General features: G+C 41.1%; 1 protein-coding gene across 5 annotated transcripts in view; it reads left to right on the top strand.

Annotated features, from left to right (window-relative positions):
- The window catches only part of Csgalnact1 (chondroitin sulfate N-acetylgalactosaminyltransferase 1), a 360,316-nt gene that overhangs the window by 255,457 nt on the left and 81,749 nt on the right, over positions 1–23,110 (top strand). For all 5 annotated transcript variants that reach the window (XM_052161840.1, XM_052161844.1, XM_052161845.1 and 2 more), the window contains one exon: positions 5,399–6,326. In XM_052161840.1, the coding sequence (XP_052017800.1) occupies positions 5,699–6,326 (628 nt within the window). In that variant the 5' untranslated portion in view covers positions 5,399–5,698. The remainder of the gene's footprint in view (positions 1–5,398; positions 6,327–23,110) is intronic.

Genomic DNA, 23,110 nt, shown 5'->3' with positions numbered 1-23,110 from the left:
CAGGCTGGTGTTCTTCAGATTGCCTGCCTGTAATACTCAGGAGGAGCTGCTGATCCCTTAAGCAGCCGCTAGCTATGAACTGCAGTTATAAAGCTCTTAGGGTTATTCTTATGTGACAGGGATAAAACCGCACCTTCGCTGAGAATATGCTTGAGTGTGAGAGTCCTGGTCCCATTCAACAGCCTTCGACACTTCACAGGAGACTATGGAGAAGCCTCTCCCTCAAATATTGTCATTCCCAGAGCTTCACTGAAATGGAAGCGAGGCCATTGTGCTGCAGATGTCCTTCTGTCCAGTTGGTAAATAGAATGGCAAAACATAGAACATCTCAGAACCACCCTTAGCGGATATCCAGGGAGGACAAAGCCCTGGCTAAAGTCATCAGTGGGGATAAATATACAAAAATGTAAGTGACAAGAAGCCTGACAATAAGAAAACCCAAGTACCCACTTTTCACCCAAGCATCCCAAATCAGTTAATGACAAGGTTGTCTTCTTCCTCCACATTCCCTCCCTGTCCCTTAGATTTCCCGAGAGACTTGGCTAGGCTAAAAATCTGAGTTTCCTGTCTAAGTTTTTTAAACAATAGCACAGTGTGGCTGAGATCTCATAAAGCTATATTTTTACTGTCATCTTCAGTGTGTAACAGTGCTTGGTAATTACATGGTATTTCCATCTGGAAGACAGTAAACAGCTTATACACTTTAAATCTGCTTCTCCAACTCTGCTGCCAAGACAAGAGGTTGTGCTGTACCCTCATAGCCTCACTGGCCCACCTTTGTCTTACTGAACTCTTTTCTGAAAAAGGGGCAATGCTGGCAGAGTGACAGCCACTCTAAGAATGGCATTCTATGGGCTGAGTAAATGTCTAGGTTTTCCACAGAAGCAAGAGTGTGAAGGAGCAGCCTCCACTCTTCTACAGAATGTTAGCCTCTACACTATCACTAGTCACTGCATTTGATCACAAACCTGATTGCTAGAAACATTAGGAACTATTGCGTCTGTTAACAGATGCAGAATTCTGTTGCTGATGTATTGTCTGCTCCCAACATTTTACAAAGAAAAAAAGTTGCTGACTTTTTGGCAGCAAATTTTGGCATCATATTGTTTTCTTTCTAAATATCTGTTCTCTCTTTCTGTAGTCTGTTCATTCTGCTGAGAATTTCTTAGGTTGTGAAGTTTCTAATTTCATATAATAGCAGTTGTCAGTTTGAGGAGCTACTTGATTTTTGTGCTTTTGGGATTCTACATAGAAAGTTTTATGTCTGTGTTTTGAAGTGGGTTTTTTAAATGTTTATTTCTAGTGTTTTCAGCAATTCAGGTTTTAAGTTAATGTTTTTGTTTCCACTTTGAATTGAATTTTGTACAGGCTGAGAGATACGGAAGTAATTTCTTTTTATTTTTTTGTTTATTTGTTTGGCATGTGGCTATCTGGTTTTGCCAGCATAATTTATTAAATAAGATGGCTCTTTCAAGCTCATGTCTGTAATAATTTTGTCACAACCCTGGAGTTTCTGAGTGCCGTTACTTCCATGGCCTGCTTCTCAGTGCTCAAGATCAAGCATTTGCCCTTGTCACTAGGGCTCTGTACTAAAGTTCGAAGTCACCTGTTGTGATGACTCTGGCAACAGTTGAGGTATGGGATTGCTTTGTCTTCTGCCATCTCTTTGTCCTCATAAGAAGTTGAGGATCCCCTTCATACACTCACACATTCTATGAGGAATGTCATTTGGACTTTGGTGGAAATCGAATCTGTATGTTACTTTTGGTAGTGCAGCCATTTAAAACATTTTAATGAAGAGCAGAGCAAGTGCTAGAGAGAGCATGAGCTCTGTCGCTGGAACGGGGACCAAAGCGGAGGGAGGAGCAGAGAGCTGGGGAGATGAATGATTGCAGGATTGGGGGGGATCAACCAAAAATAAGTATGCAGAGAACACTGTAATGAAGCTTGTTACTCTGTGTGTTAATTAAGAATTAAATTTAAAAAGTGTATTTATTTATTTTTACAAAATATCTTGGTTCCCCTGGTTCCCTTTCTAAGATTTCTCTTATTACTAGAGTTTAAACAACTAAATGAATTTCTAAAGCCTCACTATCTAGACATTTAAAAATATTTTATTTGTTGTGTACATATTTATAAATGTATATATATGAATATATATGTATATATATATGAATATATATGTATATGTGTATATACATATATATATATACATATACATACATATATATATATATATATGTTGGTTTTCTTCATTCTGCCATGTAGATCCAAGGTATCTAAATCAGGTTACCAGACCTGATGGGAGGTATCTTTAGCCACTAAGTAATCTTACCACTATCACCCAGTCCTTGTAACAAAGATCTTACAGATAGAACAAATAGTCTATAGTTTTAATTTTCTACTTCTTTTTGTTTGTTTGCTTGCTTACTTGCTTGTTTTTGTTTTTGTGAGACAGGGTCTCTCTGTGTAGTCCAGGCTGTCCTGGAACTCGTTGTGTAGTTCTACAACCTGGCCTTGAACTCAGAGATTCACCTGACTCTGCCTCCTAGTGCCGGTTAATCCACCACCAACACCATCCTAGTTTTAATTTTATTAACCATAGTTTTAATACATTGCTTCAATTAAACCAACTTGATTTCAATACATTATGCAAATGCAACATTTATCCCGTTAAAATTTGTTAGCATGATTGCATGTTTTAAGTTTCACAGCACAATAAATTGTGTTGAATGTTCCATTTCTTTGTTTTTTGATTTCCTTATTTTGTCAGTAATGACAACATATTTAAAATAAAGTCTTTAAAATGGCAGAATAATGTGATAACATGTCCTCAGTGATAATTTAATACTTAGATATAATGAGCTCATCTGAGAGATTTCATTAAAAACAGCAAGGTGCCTGAACATCAAAACCAAGATGGTTTTAATCACAGAATTATAGTAATTATACAGATCCTGAGATTTTCATCAGACATAAAAGGCTTCCAAGGGCAAGCATGTACTTTAAACTTTGTACTAATAACTATGTATTGTTCTAATTATAGTTGAGATTCATTGGGACCAGAGAAGTGCCAGAGAATATATCTGAGAGAAAATGTTATATATTAAACTTTTACAGAAAATGGATAAATGAACCATTATTGGTGGTGTGGAGATATTAGGGAGAGGCTTGTCTCATGGGCAGTGGGAAAGGCTCTCCCACTGTGAACACAAAATGAAGCAGGTGCACAATATACCCAAAACCCGACAGTGAGCCTGGATCCTCATTGTATCCTGACTGTAGTGAATGACTGTGGGGCCTCTTTCTACCAGGGGATCTGGAAGTGCAATTTGTTATCAGGACTGGGATGGAACACTAGGAAAAGAAGTGGTTATTGTCCAAGAACCTAGATTGCTATGGTTAGGCGAGGATATGATAAAAATAATTTCATAATTATAGGGATTATTTAAATTGCTATTTTTATAAAATAGCAAAATGTACAACTTCCTTGATTTTAAGGTACCTGGTATGTAAGGATACATACAGGATGGTTTTATTAAAATATCTCCAAATAAAAATTTTTATTTAATCTGTTTTTGTTGGCTCATTTATTAACTTATAGCCATGATGGTGAGGATGACTAAAAAAAGGAAGAACACTTCAAAATAAATGTATCAGGAGATGTTTACTGTCTTAGAGGAGAAAGGAAGGGTGGTCTAGGGGACATGGAAATGGTGACTCAGCCTTGCCCCTCTGTTATTACAAGGATTTGGTGTTGGGTGCAGTCATTCTAAGAACTGATGACCAAGCGAGATGCAGAAGTCCTCCTGTAGACAGGAAGTGTGTTGAGTTCTGACAAGAAGCATCCTATCTCTGTTTCTCTAAGCCACTCTTTTCTGTGCTAAAGTCTTCTTCACCTGTAGCAGGACTGGTTGGGACAGTGATGGGACAGCTATCTCAGATTCTGGACAAAAGCTGGTGAGGCAGCTATCACAGATCCCTCTGACCACGTCACCATCAACATTTTGCACTTGCTTATTTGACCTTCTGGGCACCTCCCTACTTATTGATCAAAAGCTCGAAGTCTATTCTGATGACCATTGGGTCTGCCTCAGAGCAGAGCATCCACACCTGACTGCAGATCTCTCCCCGCTAGGCAGGCACTGGTGGAGAAGGCTGCTTCCAGTAGTTGCAGAGTCACAGAAGCTTTGCTTTTGAGCATTGAAATGTAGATCATTAGGAAGAGTTACAACATACAGAAAAGTAAAGACAAGTAAAAAAAAAATCAGCCTCAACCCTCAACAGAAGTACTGTTTGCATTTGTCAGTGATCCCCACCCATCTTTTCACGTTTCTTTTGATGGACACTTGTGTTATAATTAACAAAAACACTCATACTTAACTATCTGCCATAAACACCTTCTGTAACTCTTGGGGCACTGGTCAGTTGTCTACTGGTTGCCTTAGTGAAGAAGCCCTCAATGTCTTAAGTGGTGGGTCACAGCTTCATGGAATTGAATGTGGTGTTCATGAGAAATTTAGCATGAGCAAGGTTTCTAAGCATGCAATGACCAGAATGACATCAAAATCAAGTGCACAATGAATCCATGTGTTTCTAGCAGCGCTCACCCAAGCTCTATTGGGAGATTCCACTGCAGCCTGGGATCTCAGCATAGAACATGCACTCATCACTGCATGTACTACCACAGCACACAATGCCCAAAACACCTCAATCCAGAGGCATGTCATGAGCTGCAGTGTTTTCATTGTGCAATGCATACGAATTTTCCCCTCGGGTAGATATATGTTGTTTTGATTGTAGTTAATAAAGACTTTTAGTATTTCCCTAGTGTTATTCCTCAGAATGTAAGTATTAAATTAGTGTATCTTTGGATTTGGTTGTGTTGAAATATTTGGTTTGAATAATTTGCATTTGGATTTTATAAATGATGGCCTAACAAATCTTGACTGGGGATTAGGACAGCATTTTCAACTATTTCTGAAAAAGCTTTAAACATGCTTCTGCTGTTTTTCCTTTCCTAAGTACCCAAAGTGCTTTCCTTAGCATCGGTAATTAAAGAATCAAAATATTGATCAGTTCTGCAAAACGGTGTAGATGAATCCTGCAGCATCAAATATTCAGCCAAGATTAAATTACGTCGAATAACCACATCTATGTCATTAATATGCACAATTGCTTAATCCTTAATAAATGTTAAAATTAAGTATATATAAATGAATTGCTTTAAAATAAATGTGAGTAAAATTTGTACTGAATAAATATTTGTGTGCTTATTTTATACACCTTCACACCCCCAGGTCAAGTGGACATTTTTCAGATGAAAAGGGATCCTCAATGAGAAAAATTCAAGTCTGAATAGAAACACTAAGCTTCCCTGTCCTTTGTGTCTTCCCAGGTTCCCCCTCATCTTCAGCATACCTGGAAGGCTATGATGGAAACAAATGAAGGAACTTGGAGGCTCCACTTGACTGACTGTTTCTGTCTAGAAAATCTTCCCTTGGAAGCAGGAGAGGCGTCTCATGTAATGGCTGACTTCCAAAGGCAGGCCATGTTCTAGAAGGAAATGGATGAAACTGGTTCAGGGGACTTCAGTGGCATTGTGGTGTAACCAGAAAAGCCCGTATTGGTAGCCCTCGTGGTGCCCTGGGATGTTGGATACTCTGGACCTGGACGCATGGCCTGTACCTGAGTGAGGATGGTCCGCCGCGGGCTGCTGGGGTGGATTTCTCGGGTAGTGATTCTGCTGGTGCTTCTCTGTTGTGCTATCTCTGTCCTCTACATGTTAGCCTGCACCCCAAAAGGCGACCAGGAGCAGCTGGGACTGCCACGGGCCAATGGCCCCACAGGCAAAGATGGCTACCAAGCGGTGCTGCAGGAGCGCGAGGAACAGCATCGCAACTATGTGAATAGCCTTAAACGACAGATCGCGCAGCTAAAGGATGAACTGCAGGCACGCAGTGAACAGCTCCGCAGTGGGCAGGACCAGGCCAGCGATGCCACCAGCCTGCGCTCAGGCTGGGACCCTGAACCCAAAGCCCAGGCCGATATGCTGGCCTTCCTGCGTGGGCAGGTGGACAAGGCCGAGGTCCATGCAGGTGTCAAGCTGGCCACGGAGTATGCTGCTGTGCCTTTCGATAGTTTCACTCTGCAGAAAGTATACCAGCTGGAGACCGGCCTGACCCGCCACCCTGAGGAGAAGCCAGTGAGGAAGGACAAACGTGACGAGCTGGTCGAAGCCATCGAATCAGCCCTAGAGAGTCTAAATGGCCCTGCGGAGAGCAGCCCACGCCAGCATCCTTACACAGCTGCAGACTTCATAGAAGGTTGGCATGCTTGGAGATTTGGGGGTGGTACGGGACAGGGATTGAGGAACTGAGAAAAAAAATTCTGAAGTATCCCAGATCCTGAGCATGTGTTGCTACAGACATGTCTTAGCAGACTTTGTTGTAAAGTAGCTAGAGGCAGGTTTTATGAGGGACAGACACCAAAGGTGTGTTGTAACGTTTGTCTTTTTAGAAACATCTGCTTCTTCTCACTTTCCTTAGAAACTACATTAAATGCACTTTAGTCTTTCTATGTTAGAAGGTAGAACTTCATGCTTTGGTTGATAAAATGCTTGTCTGGAAGGCATGAAGACCTGGAATTCAGATTTGCCACATCCAGATAGTAAAGATCTGGCCACCGTTTTAGTAAAGACCTTGTATGAAAAAAAATCAGATGGCAAACAACTGAGGAAGACACACATTGTCATCCTCTGGTCTCCATGTGCAAACTCACACATGCAAATTATCATACACACTCATCCACTCCCAAAAAGAGAAGTTAAAGCAACATATAAACACCAACTCTGAAACCCAAGGAGAATATTGAACAATTTCACTGTATCCTTTTTCCTAGACATTTCTGGGTTCAGAACTGGGTCGGATGGTGAGGCCTAAGAGAATGCCGTTTCCATAAGCCAGATCCTGCTGGAAGCATGCTGCACAGACACTGGGTATTCAGGAGGGCCCCATTCAGGAACAAGGAAAATGAATCACTTATTAATTATTGGAAAATCTGGTGCTATAGAACACAAACGACAGAGCCAAGATTCGAACCCAGGAAGCCGGAGCATTCTTTAGGATTCTTTAGGAGTCAGTTTTCCTCATCTAGTTTCTTGGAGGGTTTGTCGGTATCTTCTTGCTAATTGACACATTAGCATTGATTCAAAAACCATCTACTAATTTGGGAAGCGCTGTTGAAGGCATTTAGCCCCATGACTCAACCTCCGGACAGAATCTTCTTCAACAAGGCCAGCACTGTAGCTGTGTTTATTAACTGGTACCTTTTACTGTCAGGAAATCATGCCGTTGCCCCTGGGAAAAGACAGTTTCTCTTTAGTTAAAAATTCTCTTAGGCTAGGGTGTCAGCTCAAAGTGTTTGCATTGGAAGTGTAAGAACCTGAGTGCAATCTCCCTGAGTCTCGCATGCATGCATGTGTGCGCGTGCGCGCACACAGACACATACACACACACACACACACACACACACACACACACACAGTCAGGAATGATGGTGCACACTTGACTTGTAAGCCCAGTTCTAGGGAGGTAGACACACATCACCGGTGCTCACTAAACGGGCAGCCTATACTATTTGGCAAGTTCCAGGCCAATGAGAGACCTGGGCCTCTATATGCATGCATGCATGTACCTGCACACACACACACACACACACACACTACTCTTTACTATTTCTTCTGTTCCCTTTAGGCACTTGGCTATCTTGTGATTTTTTTTTAATTTGTCTCTGAGCCATACATTCATGAACTTTTAATATAGAATCATTTTTCATGTATCTAGAACTAGGTAGAGAAATCATTTACAAGACTAATCTTTTGCTGAAAGGTTATTTTTTTAATTCATGTATTTAAGATACAAAAATGTCCATCGCACCTCCAGCCACTAACCAGTGTAATAACAGGCACATGATGAGCGTTCAGTAAGAGTTCAGGAAGAGGTAACAGCACATCTGATGGCGCTTTAGTTTATGAGGTGCTTCTACATATATTATTTTACTAGCTGACCCTCGGGGGATATCATTAAACATCTTTTGTAAAGACACCACTGCTCTGCCACGCTCTCCTGAGTATGCTATAGATTGCTGCCCACGTACAAAGCAATTTGAAAAGAACTTGATTACAAATCAATGCCTGCAGCTTGGAATGTTTGCCCTTTTGATTTTCAATCTGCCTTCGTTTTTGAAATCTCCATCTGCTTTTCTTTATCCGAAATCTTGATACGTAAGGCCAGTCTTTCTTAATCAGCAGTGACACCAGCCTGGGCTTCTTTGCTCTGAGATTTGGTTGTCTGTCTGTTAAAGACATTCTTTCCCAAACTGCCCAGGGTTGATCCCGTGTATAAAATGTAACTAATATTCTGAGGGAGACCAATTCACACGTTGCTTCTAAATTTGGTATAAGTCTTGATAATACCTCTTATGTGCTGTATAAACAAAGACAAAACACTTTAAATGCATTTATGTATAACTGATACTTATACATAGCTCAGGTTATTTAATTTTTAAGTTGTTATCCATATCTAAGCATTATGGGGGGGATGGACATCTTTTATGGTCATAGCATATAAGGCATTTGGGAAGAGTCTACAAATAAGAAGATGCAGGAAGTAGAATTTAAGCCCAATATGTGGAAGAAATTGAAACAGTGAGATTCCTGTCACTACAAGAATCAGAGGGAAGGCCACTGAGCCGGAGGTGGGAGTTCTGGTTCTTGTTGCAGAGAGGTGGTTGGACTTGCTGATACTTGATCATCTCAGGCTTGGCTCACGTTTCCTCCATCTACACCTAGTCAAAGGCAAAGAAGCAAGTGGGAAATGTCGATTTGAGATCTGTTTTCTATAATGAGTTTGAGCAGCAGTGGGGACTTTGTGAGGAGTAATATATTTTAAACAACTTATTTGCATTTCTAAACATAATTGCAGTGAAAATGGTTTTGTCTGATGTATGAGACTTGGGTAGTCCAAAGTTTGGAGTCATTTAGCAGAAGTTAAGCAGGTGTGTTCTGTGTGCTCAGGGTTTGAAAGGAAGTCAACAAATCTGCCTGCTCCAGGACTAGCAAGGTAAGGATGGGGCTGATAGTCTCTCCTGTCGCTATGACCAAATACCATATAGGAAGCAACTTAAGGATTTGTTTTGCCTTGCAAGTTTTAGGAAATATAGTCCACCATGGTGGAAAAAAGCATGATAGGAGGCAGGTGGATGCCCTTCACTTCACATTTAGTGGAACAAGAAGCAGAGTGCATACAGGAACGAGGCTGCGCCTAGACCCCCCCCTAGTTGCACACTTCTTTCAGCCAGACTCTACCTCCTAAATGTTCTACAACCTTCCAAAAACCACACCACCCACTGGGGACTAATTTTGCAGACATATGAAGCTGTGAGGGCCTTTCGCATTCAAACCACAGCTTGTTCCAAAAAAAATAAATAACTAAAGCCCAACGGGATGGAATGGTTCCAGATAACAGTGATATAAAACTTAAAGCTGTGAGGCAGGTAACATAAGCATGGGGTGCTATGTGTCTTACAATGAGTTCCTTCAACTCTTTCTGAGAATTGGCCTGCTCCTCCATCAACAAGAAACCCACTGTGCATGACTGCCAAGGACCTTTTTAGACCTAGGTGGAAGGGTGCTCCATTATCTATGGTTACCCTGGGCAACCAAGGGTAAGTTACCTACCCTACAAAAGGAGGAATGGAGAGTCAACACTGATGGCATCTAGCATGGCTGCCAACAGTGCCCAACAGAAGTCCAGCAGTATAAAGAACTACATTTCTGTCCTTTACAACATATTCTGCTTCTGGGATTTTCTTGTAGTTATGAAACCGATTATGAAAAAGGCTATGCTGAGATGCCTTTTAAAACCAGGCAATTTGGAGGTTGCTATAAAATTTTGCAGCAGGTGGTTCAGTCATTCCTGTCCTGTATATTAGAATGAAGACATTGGGGAGCTTTTGAGATTTGGAGGTCCATTGATTATTTGTCACCATGTGACTTCAAGAGGACACTGTGATTACTTTGTGCAAGCTTGCCTTGTGAGAGTCCAGTGTAGCTCTAGGTCTGGACTTTAGCAACCCGCTGATAAGCAAATACACCAGGAACAACACTGGGCAGAAAAGAGACACTTCCTTCGACACTCAGGTCAATGTCTTGCTCCTCGTCAGCCAGTTGGTAAGGAAGCAGAAATGGTAAGAGTAATGAGTTGCTGTGTCTCTGGAGATCCAGGAGCAAAAACAGGGAATAGTATGGATTCTGAAGCCTGGATGACCCTTGGCTTATTTTTATGGTATTGTGGTAGACATGAAGATATGATATACATAAGAGCAAAGTATGACAGGTCTTGAGGTGTACCTCAGAGTCCTAAGCCAGCATCCACAGGAAATTGAAGACATAGATCTCTTGATATTGCTTCTGCTGGAAGAGGAGTAGACCTGTGAGATCGCAGGCTCCACTGTCTCTCAGTCATCTATCCTCTCTGCTCTCGAATCTTATTTGTTTGCCTATGCTTTAATTTCCTACAAGAAGGGATAAATAATACACATTCTGGAATTAGAGATAAGAGGCTTAAATGCTCATAAATGCTCAGAGTTACATGAGGTGGGGTGAACTCCTCATTCAATGATGTTAAGGAAAATAGCTTTGATTTCTTTCCCGTGGGCAGGAAGCCAACTTCTAGGCACGCCATCCAGACCCTCCAACTAGGAGGGTTCATGCTAGTATATACTGCTGTTGCACAATTGTTTGGTGTCCTACATTTTCATTTTGTTCTGGGCTTCCCAGAAATGTGGTTGATCCTCTCTCTTACATTTAGATGGTGGGAGGGGACAGTGAAGAAAGGACGTTATTATCAGACAGTCAGCTGTACATTTCTAACTTTACAGAGGCTCAGCTCCATTTACTTTCAAGGGACTAAAAGCATGGGACCCTTACAAGGTATATATTCTGTTATATATAGGGCAGAAATTGGTGAGACTGGCTTTCTATTGGGATTGACAATTTTATTATCCTTATTTGGGGGTAAATTGATTCCTATTGAGCTGTTAAAAGTGAGCCTTCACTGTTCTTCTTGACTTCGGTTTTAGTATGTAGTGAGAGAGTCTAGGGGGTGTCTCAGTGGAGAAGACTTCCTCACCATGCATGAGGTATAATGCTTTAGCCCCAGCACTATGGAGAGAAAGGAGAAAGAAAAGAGGAAGAGAAGGGAGAGGGAGGGAGGCCACGAGGAAGGGAGAAGAGGAAGAATGGAAATGGGGAGAGAGAAGAGAGAAGGGGGATGGGAAGATAAGCAAGGAGAAGAGAGGAGGGGATACAGAGAGAGGAGGGCTGGGCAAGAGGGAGAGAATGGGTAGCTGAAGAGGGGACTTGTGATATCATGGGAGGACCAGGATGGAGGAACATTAGGACGCCATGGAGAACATGGGAACTGGAGCAGCGCAGAGGTTGGAAGGACATGTGAGCTGTGAGGGCCAGGAGAGCAGGCCAAGGTCACCTTTATAAATGTGTGTGGCTGGACATGTGCCAGGCCTGCTGCTCAGACTTCAGCTTGCTTAGCCGTGCTGGATGGAAAGTGTTGCTTCTGGGAAAGGAGTCGTTTGAGCTTGGCCTCTGGCTTCTCCAATTAGGGAACAGATAGTCCCACCCTCAGACTTCATCAGCATGCACATATGGATTGCCTCTTCTATGTGCAGAATGTCCCAACTGTTTGAGAGCCAATAAAGGATAAATAAAGCCAGTTGTCATGTTTAAAGCCCCAATAGGATGTTTATGCAAAAAGACAGAAGTCTAAGTGAGGGAGGCTTGAGCAGAGGGAACTGGCCCTTGGTACCATGGGCTTTAGTGCCTTGGAACCATGGGTAGCTGATAGTAACTGAGTGGTCAAGGAAGAAGTTGAAGGTGGTAGGATATGAGTTGGGCTTAAAGAATAAAAAAATGGGCACCTGGCGAGGGAAGATGAATTGGAACGTAAAGGTAGCAGACAGTGGAATACTAGACTTCTCACAGACAGGCTGACTTGAATAAGGGGCTACGATGATGATGATTAGAAGGGAGACCATCTTCACCATCAACTAGGCCCTGAGAGTCACTGAACTGCAGATCCATGAACCTCAGGGTAGGGCACAGGGATGTTTTGGATCTGTAAGTATGCTACAGCTAGAAGAGCTTGTGTTTCAAGAAGACAGCTGGCTAGGTTCTTAAGTGCAAATAGCCTCTTCCTCACAATTTCTTCAGGCTTCTAGTGCTCTGCCAACTGCAGTATGTTGAGGACCCCTGTAACCAGTGATAGCAGTTGCTGTGGTTTATTCCAGCTGGTTGTATGTTTGGGTACATTCTGACATTCTATAAGCACAACCACATGTAAATTCCTATTTTCCTGTGAGGTGAAGCGCTCATTATCTCCATTTAGTCCAGAGAGACTCTGAAGTTGGAAGAGGTTGAGAACCCTGAGGTTGCACAGCTGGCGAGCAACAGCACCACAATCCCAGAGTCTGAGAATTCTGCTGCCTTTGCTTGGAAGGTGGCTGGCTAAATATACTCTATTACAGATTCAGAGAGATGTCAGGCAATCTTTCTTCAAACAGGTACGGGACTTGAAAACATACCGGGGAGGGGCCTCACACTTGTGAAATGTATAATCTTCCTTGGGAAGCAGGTTTGTTCAAAAGCAGAGGAAGAATGTATGTTGGGGAGACAAACAGAAATAGGCACAGAAAAATTACACTGAAGACAGTCATTAGCTTTGTGTTGTTTTGCTTGATAGGATTTTAGGCTAGATTCAAATTCACTGTATCGGTGAGAATGGCATCAAACTCCTCATCCAACTGACTCTGTTTTGCACATTTGAAGATACCAATTCATTATTTTAATCAAAGGAAGAACATGCAATGCCATCCTAATTTATTTTCTATGGCCATAACAAAATATCACAGACTGGGTAACATACAAATGGTAGAAATTTGTTATGCGACTGGAACCCAGGAAGTTCAAGACAAAAGAAAATCTAGCCAAGCTCATTAAATCAGGACTGCACTAATAGTCAGGACTATTGAACCATTCTTAACTTGTCTCCTGAAGATGTCATCTCCTGGCTGGTTTTGATGCAACTTGACACAAGCCAGAGTCATGAGAGAAGAAACAATCTCAGTTCCATGAGATACAACCATAGGGTATTTTCTCAGTTAGTGGCGCAGGGCCCAGCCATTGTGGGTGGTGCCATCCCTGGGCTGGTGGTTCTAGGTTCTATAGGAAAGCAGGCAGAGCAATCCATGCGAAAGCAAGTCAATAAACAGCACCCTTCCTTGACCTCTGCATCAGCCCTGCCTCCAGGTTCCCGCCCTGTGTGAGTTCCTGCCCTGAGTTCCTTTGATGATGAACAGCAACTTGGAAGTGGAAGCTGAATGAGCCCCTTCCTTGCGTTTTGGTCATGATGTTCACTGCAACAATAGAAATATTAACTAAGACATTCCCTAATATTGTTACAATGACGGATTTTAGTGCATTTTGGGACACGCTGTAACACCACGTGAGGGGATAGTGAAGGTTTATAGGAGCTTTGACATAAAAATGCTTTATTTGAATTGCTTAGACACTTTCTCAGAGTGATTGCAGAGCTATGGGAAAAGGAAGCAGAGAGCAAAGTGAATCAGAACACCTCACAAATGTCTGTTCAAGGGCTGGATGCCTTGCTGGTCAGTTCCTGAAAGACAGAGTCAAGATTTCCATTGCTGCCATGGTCTCTGAAACCTATTTTACATCTCCTTTGGATTTGAGGTGGAATTCCTATGTAGACAGCCCCCCGGGGGCTCTCACCCACCCTCTCTTTGCAGCATTGCTTCCTGCTGCCCTTTCCTTTCTGACTGCCAGCGCCAATCATGATGTGCAAATCCTGACCTTCCTCCTCTGCAGCTTCCCTCACCAGGAAAACCCTGGGTCTCCATCTAGCCAACAGTTTATGCAGTTTTCCTGAAATATTTTCGGAGCCTTCTGGTTGGTAGTCTTTTCCTCATCCTTCCTTAAGTAGTATTGAGGTGTGAGGTCATTGCTCGAATTTCTCCAGCTAGTTTATCAGTCCTTTGTTCAAATTGAACTGACAGCTGACACTTACTGATGGCTTTTAGAAACAGTACTTGAAAAACTAGATCTCTCTGTCCACTGATTAGAAACTCCCACAGCAATCTTTTCTTCCTGTAGTATCCCATTTGGAGCCCTGTTAAGTGAGGCTTTGAGAAGTATCACTTCCCAAGGTCCTGCTGCTGGGGAGTGCTGCTCCCTCGCTCTGTTTACCGTCCCTTTTATTCGGTAGCCTTTAGTATCTGCATCTCAGCTTCCCCCTCTTATTCCATAATATTACTACGCAGTGTTTATAAAAGACTTGCTTGAAGCGCCTTGGAAGACAAACGTCTATAAAATCTGAGGTTAAAGGCCATGGTCTCATCACCAGTCTGCTCCACCCCCACGGTTTTAATGTAAGTTAGCAAATTTGGACAGGAAGATGGATGCTTTGCACAGTAGTGACCACCATGGACCAGTTTCCATCTTGAACCATAAATCTGAAAATACAAACTCCAATACTGAGAGCTCACAATATATAGGTGTGGAAAAGTAGCTTTCTTAGCAAACGAGTTTCTTTTTTTCTGGCTTAAGCTTTGGTAATTCCTGCTTGATATAAAAATCTCGCAATTAAGGCATCCTATAAAGTTTCTAGTTTGCGGTAAGTTTAGGACTATAGAGAAATTACAAAAGCAGCACAGAGATGTCAACCTTAGCACCATTGGACAAACTGGTAAAGTAGCCTTGGTACAGTGACCTTGCCTTCCCTGGGAGTCTGATCTCTGTACTTTCAAGTACTCTCTGTCAAACACAAGCTGAAAATATTAGTTAGAAAATTCCAGGAGGGGCAGGAAAATTCATCACTTCTACATTTTGTTATAGTATGCTATTGTGGTTGTATGTTTTGTTATCTCTTACTATGTCTAATTTACACATTAAGCTTTATTGTAAGTGTATATGTAGGCAAAGTCAGTTGTGTAAAGGGCTCTGTAGTCTCTCTTTGGGTTCTTGGACCTCACCATCAACAGGGAGCTGCTGTGTGATGCTGTTCTTTAGATTCAAGCTTTGTTTTTGGTTTGTTTTCCTGCTTTCACATAAGGTAGCCTCTGGACTTCTTGCATCCGCACCTGGTGGCTGTCATGCACTTTGGGGAAGTCTGCCATGCACCAGGGGTCTTTCTTTCTGGACAATTGGCTGTGGATAGATGCTGCTTCTGGACTGTTCTTGCACACTCCGTTTCTGTCCCTCTTCTTCTCTGGGTCCTAGTTGGAGTCTTTGTATTGACCTTTCACCTTCCTTGGTGAAGGAATGAGCCAGTAAGAGACTTGTTCACTGTGTAACTGAGTTCTTACTTCTGGACTTTCCATTTGATTCTTGCCGTCTTAGTCTCTCAGCTGAACTGGCTGGTGAGGCTCTATGTGTTTCTTGGATGAGACTTTTAACTGGTCAATCCTGGTCATTTACATTCCTGATACATTGTTCCACTGCCTGAGACATCCCTGGGTCTGATGCTAATGAACACTTCTTTGTAGGGGGGAAGAGATTTTCTCTTGCTTTTCTGATATCTCATATATTTTCAGAAAAAAACCTAGGTATCTTGTATAGATAGTAGAGGCTGAGGTACTGTTTACATCTGAAAATGGCTTTTCTTGCCATAGAACTTTTGTGTGTGTGTGTGTATGTGTGTGTGTGTGTGTGTGTGTGTGTGTAAGTGAGAATAAGATCATCTACAGATACTCCTCAACTTAGGAAATGGTTATATCCAATAAATCCATCTTCACACATTGGAATCAAGGCATCCAATTCACTAAAGTCATAAACTCATACTTGCTTTCCTTAAACATGTTCAAAAGACTTACATTAGTCTTATTTTGGATAAAATCACCTATTTTATAATAACATTGAAATTTTCATGTAATTTCTTGAATACCTTGCAAAAACTGGAAAACAGAACAGCTGTACAGGCTCCCTCCTCTGTAAAGAAAGAATGTAAGCTGTGTATGTATGTATGTATGTATGTGTGTATGTAAGTATGTATGTAATATATGTATGGACAGTTGGAAGTTATGAACTAGACCCTCTGTAGTCAGGATTTGGGTGGGTTTGGGGTTTGTTGTTACTATGGTTACTTTTAGTGGAACAGCGGCTTCAGATAACTTGATGGTATGGGTTTATGTTTTATGTTTAGGGTGAAGGGTTGCTTTGGCTGAGCTCTGCCTTTGGATCCCTGAAGTTAGGTCTCCCATGTGCTGTATATCTTAGATAATACTCCTTAAATTTTTCTCCTGTGGAATGTATTGCTGTCAAAATTGTCCCAGCATTATTCTGCTGTGACTTGTTTTTGTGGCTTGTACAGGGGAATGGTGAGTTGTGGAGTGGGGTTGTCATTGTTTGATTAAACCTCAATCTCAGGCAGATACCATGGCCTGGATTTTGGGGCCCCAGATCTCACCCCAAGATAAGGACTCTGACATCTTCCTTCCCCTAGGAGAATATATGATACTTTTTGACTCAAGTAAGGCTCCTTCCCTAGGGAAGAGATAAGGGTTCCGGATGGCCTTGTCCCTCTCATGTGACTCCTTCTCCCTCACCAGGTCACATGCTGTGGGCTCTGGCTGTTTCTTTGGATTATTTCAGTGAATAGTGAGGAAGAGTCCAGGAGAAAGAGAATGGAGAACTGAATGCTTTGCCGAGAAAGAGAAACAAAACAGAATACCTCCCAAGGGGCTTCGCTGCCCTGCTGGCTGCCCTGGACCTGCCTGGTTTTGACCTTTCCTCTCTGTGCTTGGCTATCTACTCCACAAAACAAGTCCTCATGTTCCAACCTTGAACATAGAGCCAGGTGATTGCTCTTTGAGGTTAAATATTTACTAAATATTTCTTTTTAAATCCTCGCATTTAAAGTTAGTCTGGCTGTTTTTCCCCCTAAGAAATACTTCTACCTCATTAAATTTTGCATGGAAACAGAAGTGGGAAACTGCTTCTTTAAGTAATAATTTAAAGCCCATTAATTTCTTTATTGGCCTGCGTTTTGCCACAAATCAATCAATCTGTCTCACACCTCACAACCTGGCCTCTTCCATTTGCACAGTTCACCAGTTTATAAGAAATGCATTGCACTGATTTTACTCATGAGTTGTGTAATGGTCACACCCCCAAATCTGGAAGACCATTAATAGAAGATTTACTTGGAGAAAATTCAACTCCTATAATCTATGGCATGGGGCAAAGGAATGCCACCATTTTCTGTGTATTCAGATTTTGGGCTTTCAGTGACAAGAGGAAGAAGGATTTATTTTACTCAGTCTTTCAGAGACTTAAGTCTCTGAATCTTGGCAGGAAACTCTGGGGGGCGGGTGTGTGTGTGTGTGTGTGTGTGATTACATCAAAGAGGCTTAGAGGCAAAGGGAGAAAGTGCCCATGCCAAGGAGGGTTCTCTCCATGTTTCCGTTTATACCACCTGGACCTCCATTCTATGGGAAAGTGCCACCCAAATCCAGAGCTACTGAAAGGCCCTCACAGACACACAGAAGAAAGAGCTTTGCATTAATCTCCTAGATACTTTTGTTTTGTTCTTTTGTTTTGTTTTGTTTTTGTTTTTTCAAGACAGAATTTCTCTGTGTAACCCTGGCTATCCTGGAACTCCCTCTGTAGACCAAGCTGACCTCGAACTCAGAAATCCCCCTGCCTGTGCCTCCCAAGTGCTGGGATTAAAGGCGTGTGCCACCACTGCCTGGCTGCAGAAGAGCTTTGTAATAATCTCCTAGATACTTCTTAATCTAGTCAAACTAACAGTCAAGATAAGCCACCATGGTTTTTTCCTTAACATTGTAGGGGTTTCTTGGTTTGGTTTGGTTTTGTTGTTGTTGTTGTTGTTGTTGTTTTGTGTGTTTTTTTCTTCCCTATCTTGCACCAGGCTCTTATTCTTTGGGTTTTAAGGTTGTAAATACTAGGACTTAGATTTCTTCTCTCGATGCTGTATTCTTACACGGGCAGTGTTATTTTGTTTTTAACCACATTCTTTCTTGTTCCCATCTCGTCTCTCCGACTCACTCAACTTCATACTCTTTTACTGTTTAAGAAAGAAAGGCAAACAGAAAGAAAGGTGGAGAGGGAGGGAGGAGGGAGAGAGAAGCGGCTGAAAATCACAGTGTCTGGTTTGTGGTTGCTAACTCCTGAATAGAGGCCTGCCATGGAGTGCGGCTGGTACACTCAGTGTCACTCGATTGAAGAAAACTGACTTTCCCTTTCCCAGTAGCTGTGATTTGTACGTGGTCTTCATCTAGGGGCGGGGCTCCTTGTTCACTGCCCCTCCTCCGTGCTTGGTGTTTGTCTGTCTTGAAACATGCGCTGGTCGTACAAATGCTGCCACAGTATCTGTACATTTATATGCGCATCCTCCCTGTTTTCTCTAGAAAATGGCATACCCTTATGATCATCCGCCGTGTCTTTTTTGTACCATCTTCAGTGTAGATCCCTGAGCCTGAGTGGAGGAGTGGATAAAGGTATTCTACTTGGGATTGAACACTCCTAAGTTTCTCACTCTCCTTATGTTATCCAGCTGTGAGTCTCTGTGATAATTATCATCTATTTAAAAAAAAAGCTTCCCTTATGACAGTCGAGTGGTCACTGACCTATAGGTATAGCAATAGTCCATTAGAAGTCATTTTGTTGCTGTGTTTATTTAGCAGAATGATAGTGGTAGACTTTCTGTTCTTATTGTGCCTGTTTATATCTGATGAGTACAGAGGCTCAGACTAGTGATGTTGAGTCAGTCTGTCTTCCTCATTAGAGAAGTTGGGGTAATTCTGAGAGGTAAGTTCACCTGACAGCTTTTGTAGGAAGGATACTGACTGTGCAGAATGGAGCCAAGGGAAATTAAATTGCAGGAAGTAATTATGTGAAGTGTTGCTTCAAACTTCCCAGCTAGTTTAATGTATGAATAGATCTGTAGCTGAAAATAATAAGAGTTGCGCTTTGATAGTTTCAAAGACTTATTCAAGGGTCTCTATTCATTGGATGTGCCCAAGACGTTGTCAGTGCTAGGGATAGACAAGTTAGACAGTATAATTCTTATTCGAGAATCTAGCAGACACACACCAAGGACATGGATAATGACAGCAAAGGGACAAGTAATATAGAGTAGAAGGAGAATTTGTCCTGTTCAGATTGAAATAGTCAGGGAAGAATACTATTAAACATGATTTTGAGAAGTATGAAGTGGTTCAGGTCAAGGGTGTGTGTGTGTGTGTGTTTTGAAAGGGGAGACACTTGCACAGGGAGACAGAGACAGAGTGAGAAACAGATACACACAGAGACAGACAGAAAATTTTAAGCATCATAAAAATATGTGTAAAACATAGATATATGTGCCAGCTTGCTACATGTACACAACTATGATAAGATAAAGCTTGAGCGTGAACTAGAAGTATCATAAGATGGAGTGAGAGAAGGGGGTGTGGCTTGGTAACAACCCTGAAGAGTTAGTCAGGATCAATATGTCCAAGTGTTGATATGATATATAAATAGTTTTATTTATTTTGCAAGACCCTGGGGCTAAGTTCCATTCAACATGCTGTCATGACAGACTTACTTTCTAGCTGGCTCACTCAGATAGCACAATATAGCACCTATTTGACAAGGTTAGATAAAGGCAGAACTAGAAAGCCGTTGAGAAGTTCTTCAAAATGTTAGGTATAATATAAGCATATCAACAACTGTTAGACTTCTATATGTCTACCAGTGAAAAATAAAAGCACATATTTACCCCAAATAGCTATGCAACTGCTCATACTAACATTGTTCATTACATGTAGAAGATGTAAATAATTCTATCTGTGGATGATTGAGTAAAAAAAACAGTGAGACATTCACACAATGAAAAATAATTGACCCTTAGAAAGAAATGAATGTAAGAAAAGAAAATGAAGTAAGGCTAGAGAGATAGCTCAGCAGTTAAGAGCTCTCGTTGAGGATTTAGTTCCCAACACCAGTGTGATAGGTCATAACCATCCATATCTCCAGTTTCAAGGGATCCAGGGCCTTCTGACCTCTATAGTACATATAGATATATTCAGCCAAAATATTCAAACACATGCAAAATCAAATAAATCTAAAAAAGAGAAAGAAAGCAATGATGTATTACTTCTGAAATTACTGTACTAAATGGAAGAAAATAAACAAAATGTTTTATGTTACATAATTCCAGTTATGGCCAGTGTCCAGAACTGGCTATTCTATTGGGGCAGGGAGTAGATTAGTGATTGATAGTATTTTCTAGGTAGGTAAATGGGATGGGGTAATGCTAATGGTGTAGCTTCCTTTAGGGGGATAAAAGGTGTTCTAAATTTAGGTTATGCTTGATGGTTAAAGAATCCTGGCAGTTACAGCACGAAAATAACAGGCTTGTATACTTAAAACGGGAAATTGCTTGGCATTATATCTCAGTGAACTGATTAAAATTAAAAGATATAATCACTATCCTCAAAAAAATAAAAGGACTGAATCTGGGAGATGAATTTGAAAGTTTTTAAAATAGTGAGCTGACTGACAGGCTCCTGAGATGATCTGGTAGGACACATGCTGAGCTAAGTATGATCTGGAGATTGAATTCTTTAGGTCACACCGTGATCTGGGATTTTTCCACATTTTCAAAAGGATTTAATGGAGAATCTAATAAACATATTTAGAAAAGAAATTTAAGGGCAACTATCACAGTTATTGATGTCAGGTTTCTTTGCCACTTACAGAATTGCTGTCACATTTTTATAAGACATTAATATGACTAGGGAAGGTTCAGCATAGGCTAAAAGAAGGGAGATACAGATCTTACTTTTACCATAACGAGACAAATTTTAGTAGGGAAAATTATGAAAAATCTCTACCCATGTTGTTGTGATAATACACAATTGACTACAATAAAGATGTCCTTCCAACCTGGAAATATTTTTTCTTATATGCTATCACTAGTTGGGGGCTTAGTCGTCTAGCGTAACCGACATCACATACACTATTAGTTGACTGCTAACTGTTGGCACTGAGGCTCGAGCGCTGGGCTGGCACATACAGCTGAGATGAAGGGAAGAAAACCAGTACCATAACTGGTAGAATAACTCTTTAGAATAAATCTCTAAGATGGAAGTATTAGGCCTTATATCACAAGGCCTGCCACCAATTCGCAGGGCAGCCCAGCAGGGTAGACGTTAACGATTTTAATACTGAAACATGAGGAGAGGCTGGAGGTCAAAGCTATAGTAGATGTGATCTACAAGTTGAGAAGTATGCTGGAACCTGAAGATAAAAATGTGTTCACCACTCTGGGATGATTATTTATTCAACAAATACCTACTGAGTCCCCCCACAACATGCCTGGCATAGCCAAGGACCTCAGCATGAGAGCTGTGTGCCCGTGACCCTGAATAAGCAGTTTCCTAAAAGGAGACTTTGTGGTTCTCATATAGTTAGTAATTTCTTAACTAAATACTATAAATTTCTGAGTCTCAGCAGCTATCAATGATCCTTTAAGGCTTGAGTATAAGCACTGTATTCATTCTCACATTCAAAGTTTGATTCTCCTTGAGTTGTGAACATTTATGATCAATGAATGGAGTTTATGAGCAATGCAGAGTGTATTCTGCTTCTCTTCCATGTTTAATGAAACCATTAATCTCCGTGGCCTCCGCCCACAAACCATGTTGCATGGAATTCATGAAAAATTGCAGATTACTTGGCCTACTATAAAATGTGTGGACTATAAAAGTATGCTTTAGTACCCTTTAACCATGAGCCAAAAAATATTCAGAACCAGTTTTGTCCTTTTCACACTCTTGGACATCACAGAAAGGCTGAGAATGGAGTGTTAAGAAAGAACTTTGTTTTGATTAAATATGCACTTAAATATGAGTTATTACTTAAACTCAGACAAAATCATTAAAGATAAATGAGTGAAAAACTAGGAACTGATATATACACAAGCATCTGGTTTATGCGTGAGAGAGGGTTTAATTTTTTTTCTGCCAGAAAAAAAAAATTAAAAGCACAAATTGGGCATCAGTCACAATGTAGGAAGTGAACAGATACATAATAAATATGTGATATTGGTGAGAATGAGTGAATGCAAATATATATCTAGTAATGGTAGTATGAATTGGTGCATCCATTATGAGAGGTGACTTTTTTTAATCAAGAACCATTAAAATGTTCAAACATTTTACAAGTGTGTTCACCTCTAAAAATATAAATCATGAGGAATATCCATGAATATTTATATCAAGACTATGATCTTGAACATGAACTGGAAACATGGCTCAATAATTGCAAGCATATGCTAATCTCATAAAGAATCAGAGTTCGGTTCCCAAAATCACATTGTGCAGCACAAAGCTATCTGTAACTCTAGTTCCAGGGGTATCCGATGTCTCCATCCACCGTAGGTACCTGCATTCATACACACACACACACACACACACACGCACACACACACACACACTCACACACTCACACATGCATGCACATGCAAATACACTCACATAGACACAAAATAGCCACCATTATTAAAAACAATCCTAATGTCTAGCAAGAGGAAACATGAAATTGTACAATATCTGTAGAGAGGCATAGTATATTTTTAGCATAGAAGAAAACCTGTTGTGAGGAAAAAATATTATTTTAACTATGAAAAGCTCAAAACATGACTATTAAGAAGAAAAGACTAAGAGGATGAAAATATTATGTTAACCTAGGGGTTTTTGGTATGTGTTAGTATGCCAGTACTGCATTCTCCAGAAATTCTACCCTGAGCAACTGTTGTCTTTTCACTTTCTAATAGGATATGAATGCTCAAATTATGATAGATTAAAAAGAAAATACTTATTTTATTTTAATGTTGTATGTCTACATATATGTGTGAATATCGTGTGTGCGTGTGTTTGTGTGTATGTGTGTGTGTTTGTGTGTGTGCACTGCCAATGCATCCAGAGGAGTACATCAGATATAGTGGAACTA

This window comes from Apodemus sylvaticus, chromosome 18, assembly GCF_947179515.1.
Source record: "Apodemus sylvaticus chromosome 18, mApoSyl1.1, whole genome shotgun sequence".
NCBI classification, from domain to species: domain Eukaryota; kingdom Metazoa; phylum Chordata; class Mammalia; order Rodentia; family Muridae; genus Apodemus; species Apodemus sylvaticus.
The sequence above is the reverse complement of the archived record's forward strand: the minus strand, read 5'-3'. Positions and strand labels throughout refer to the sequence as shown.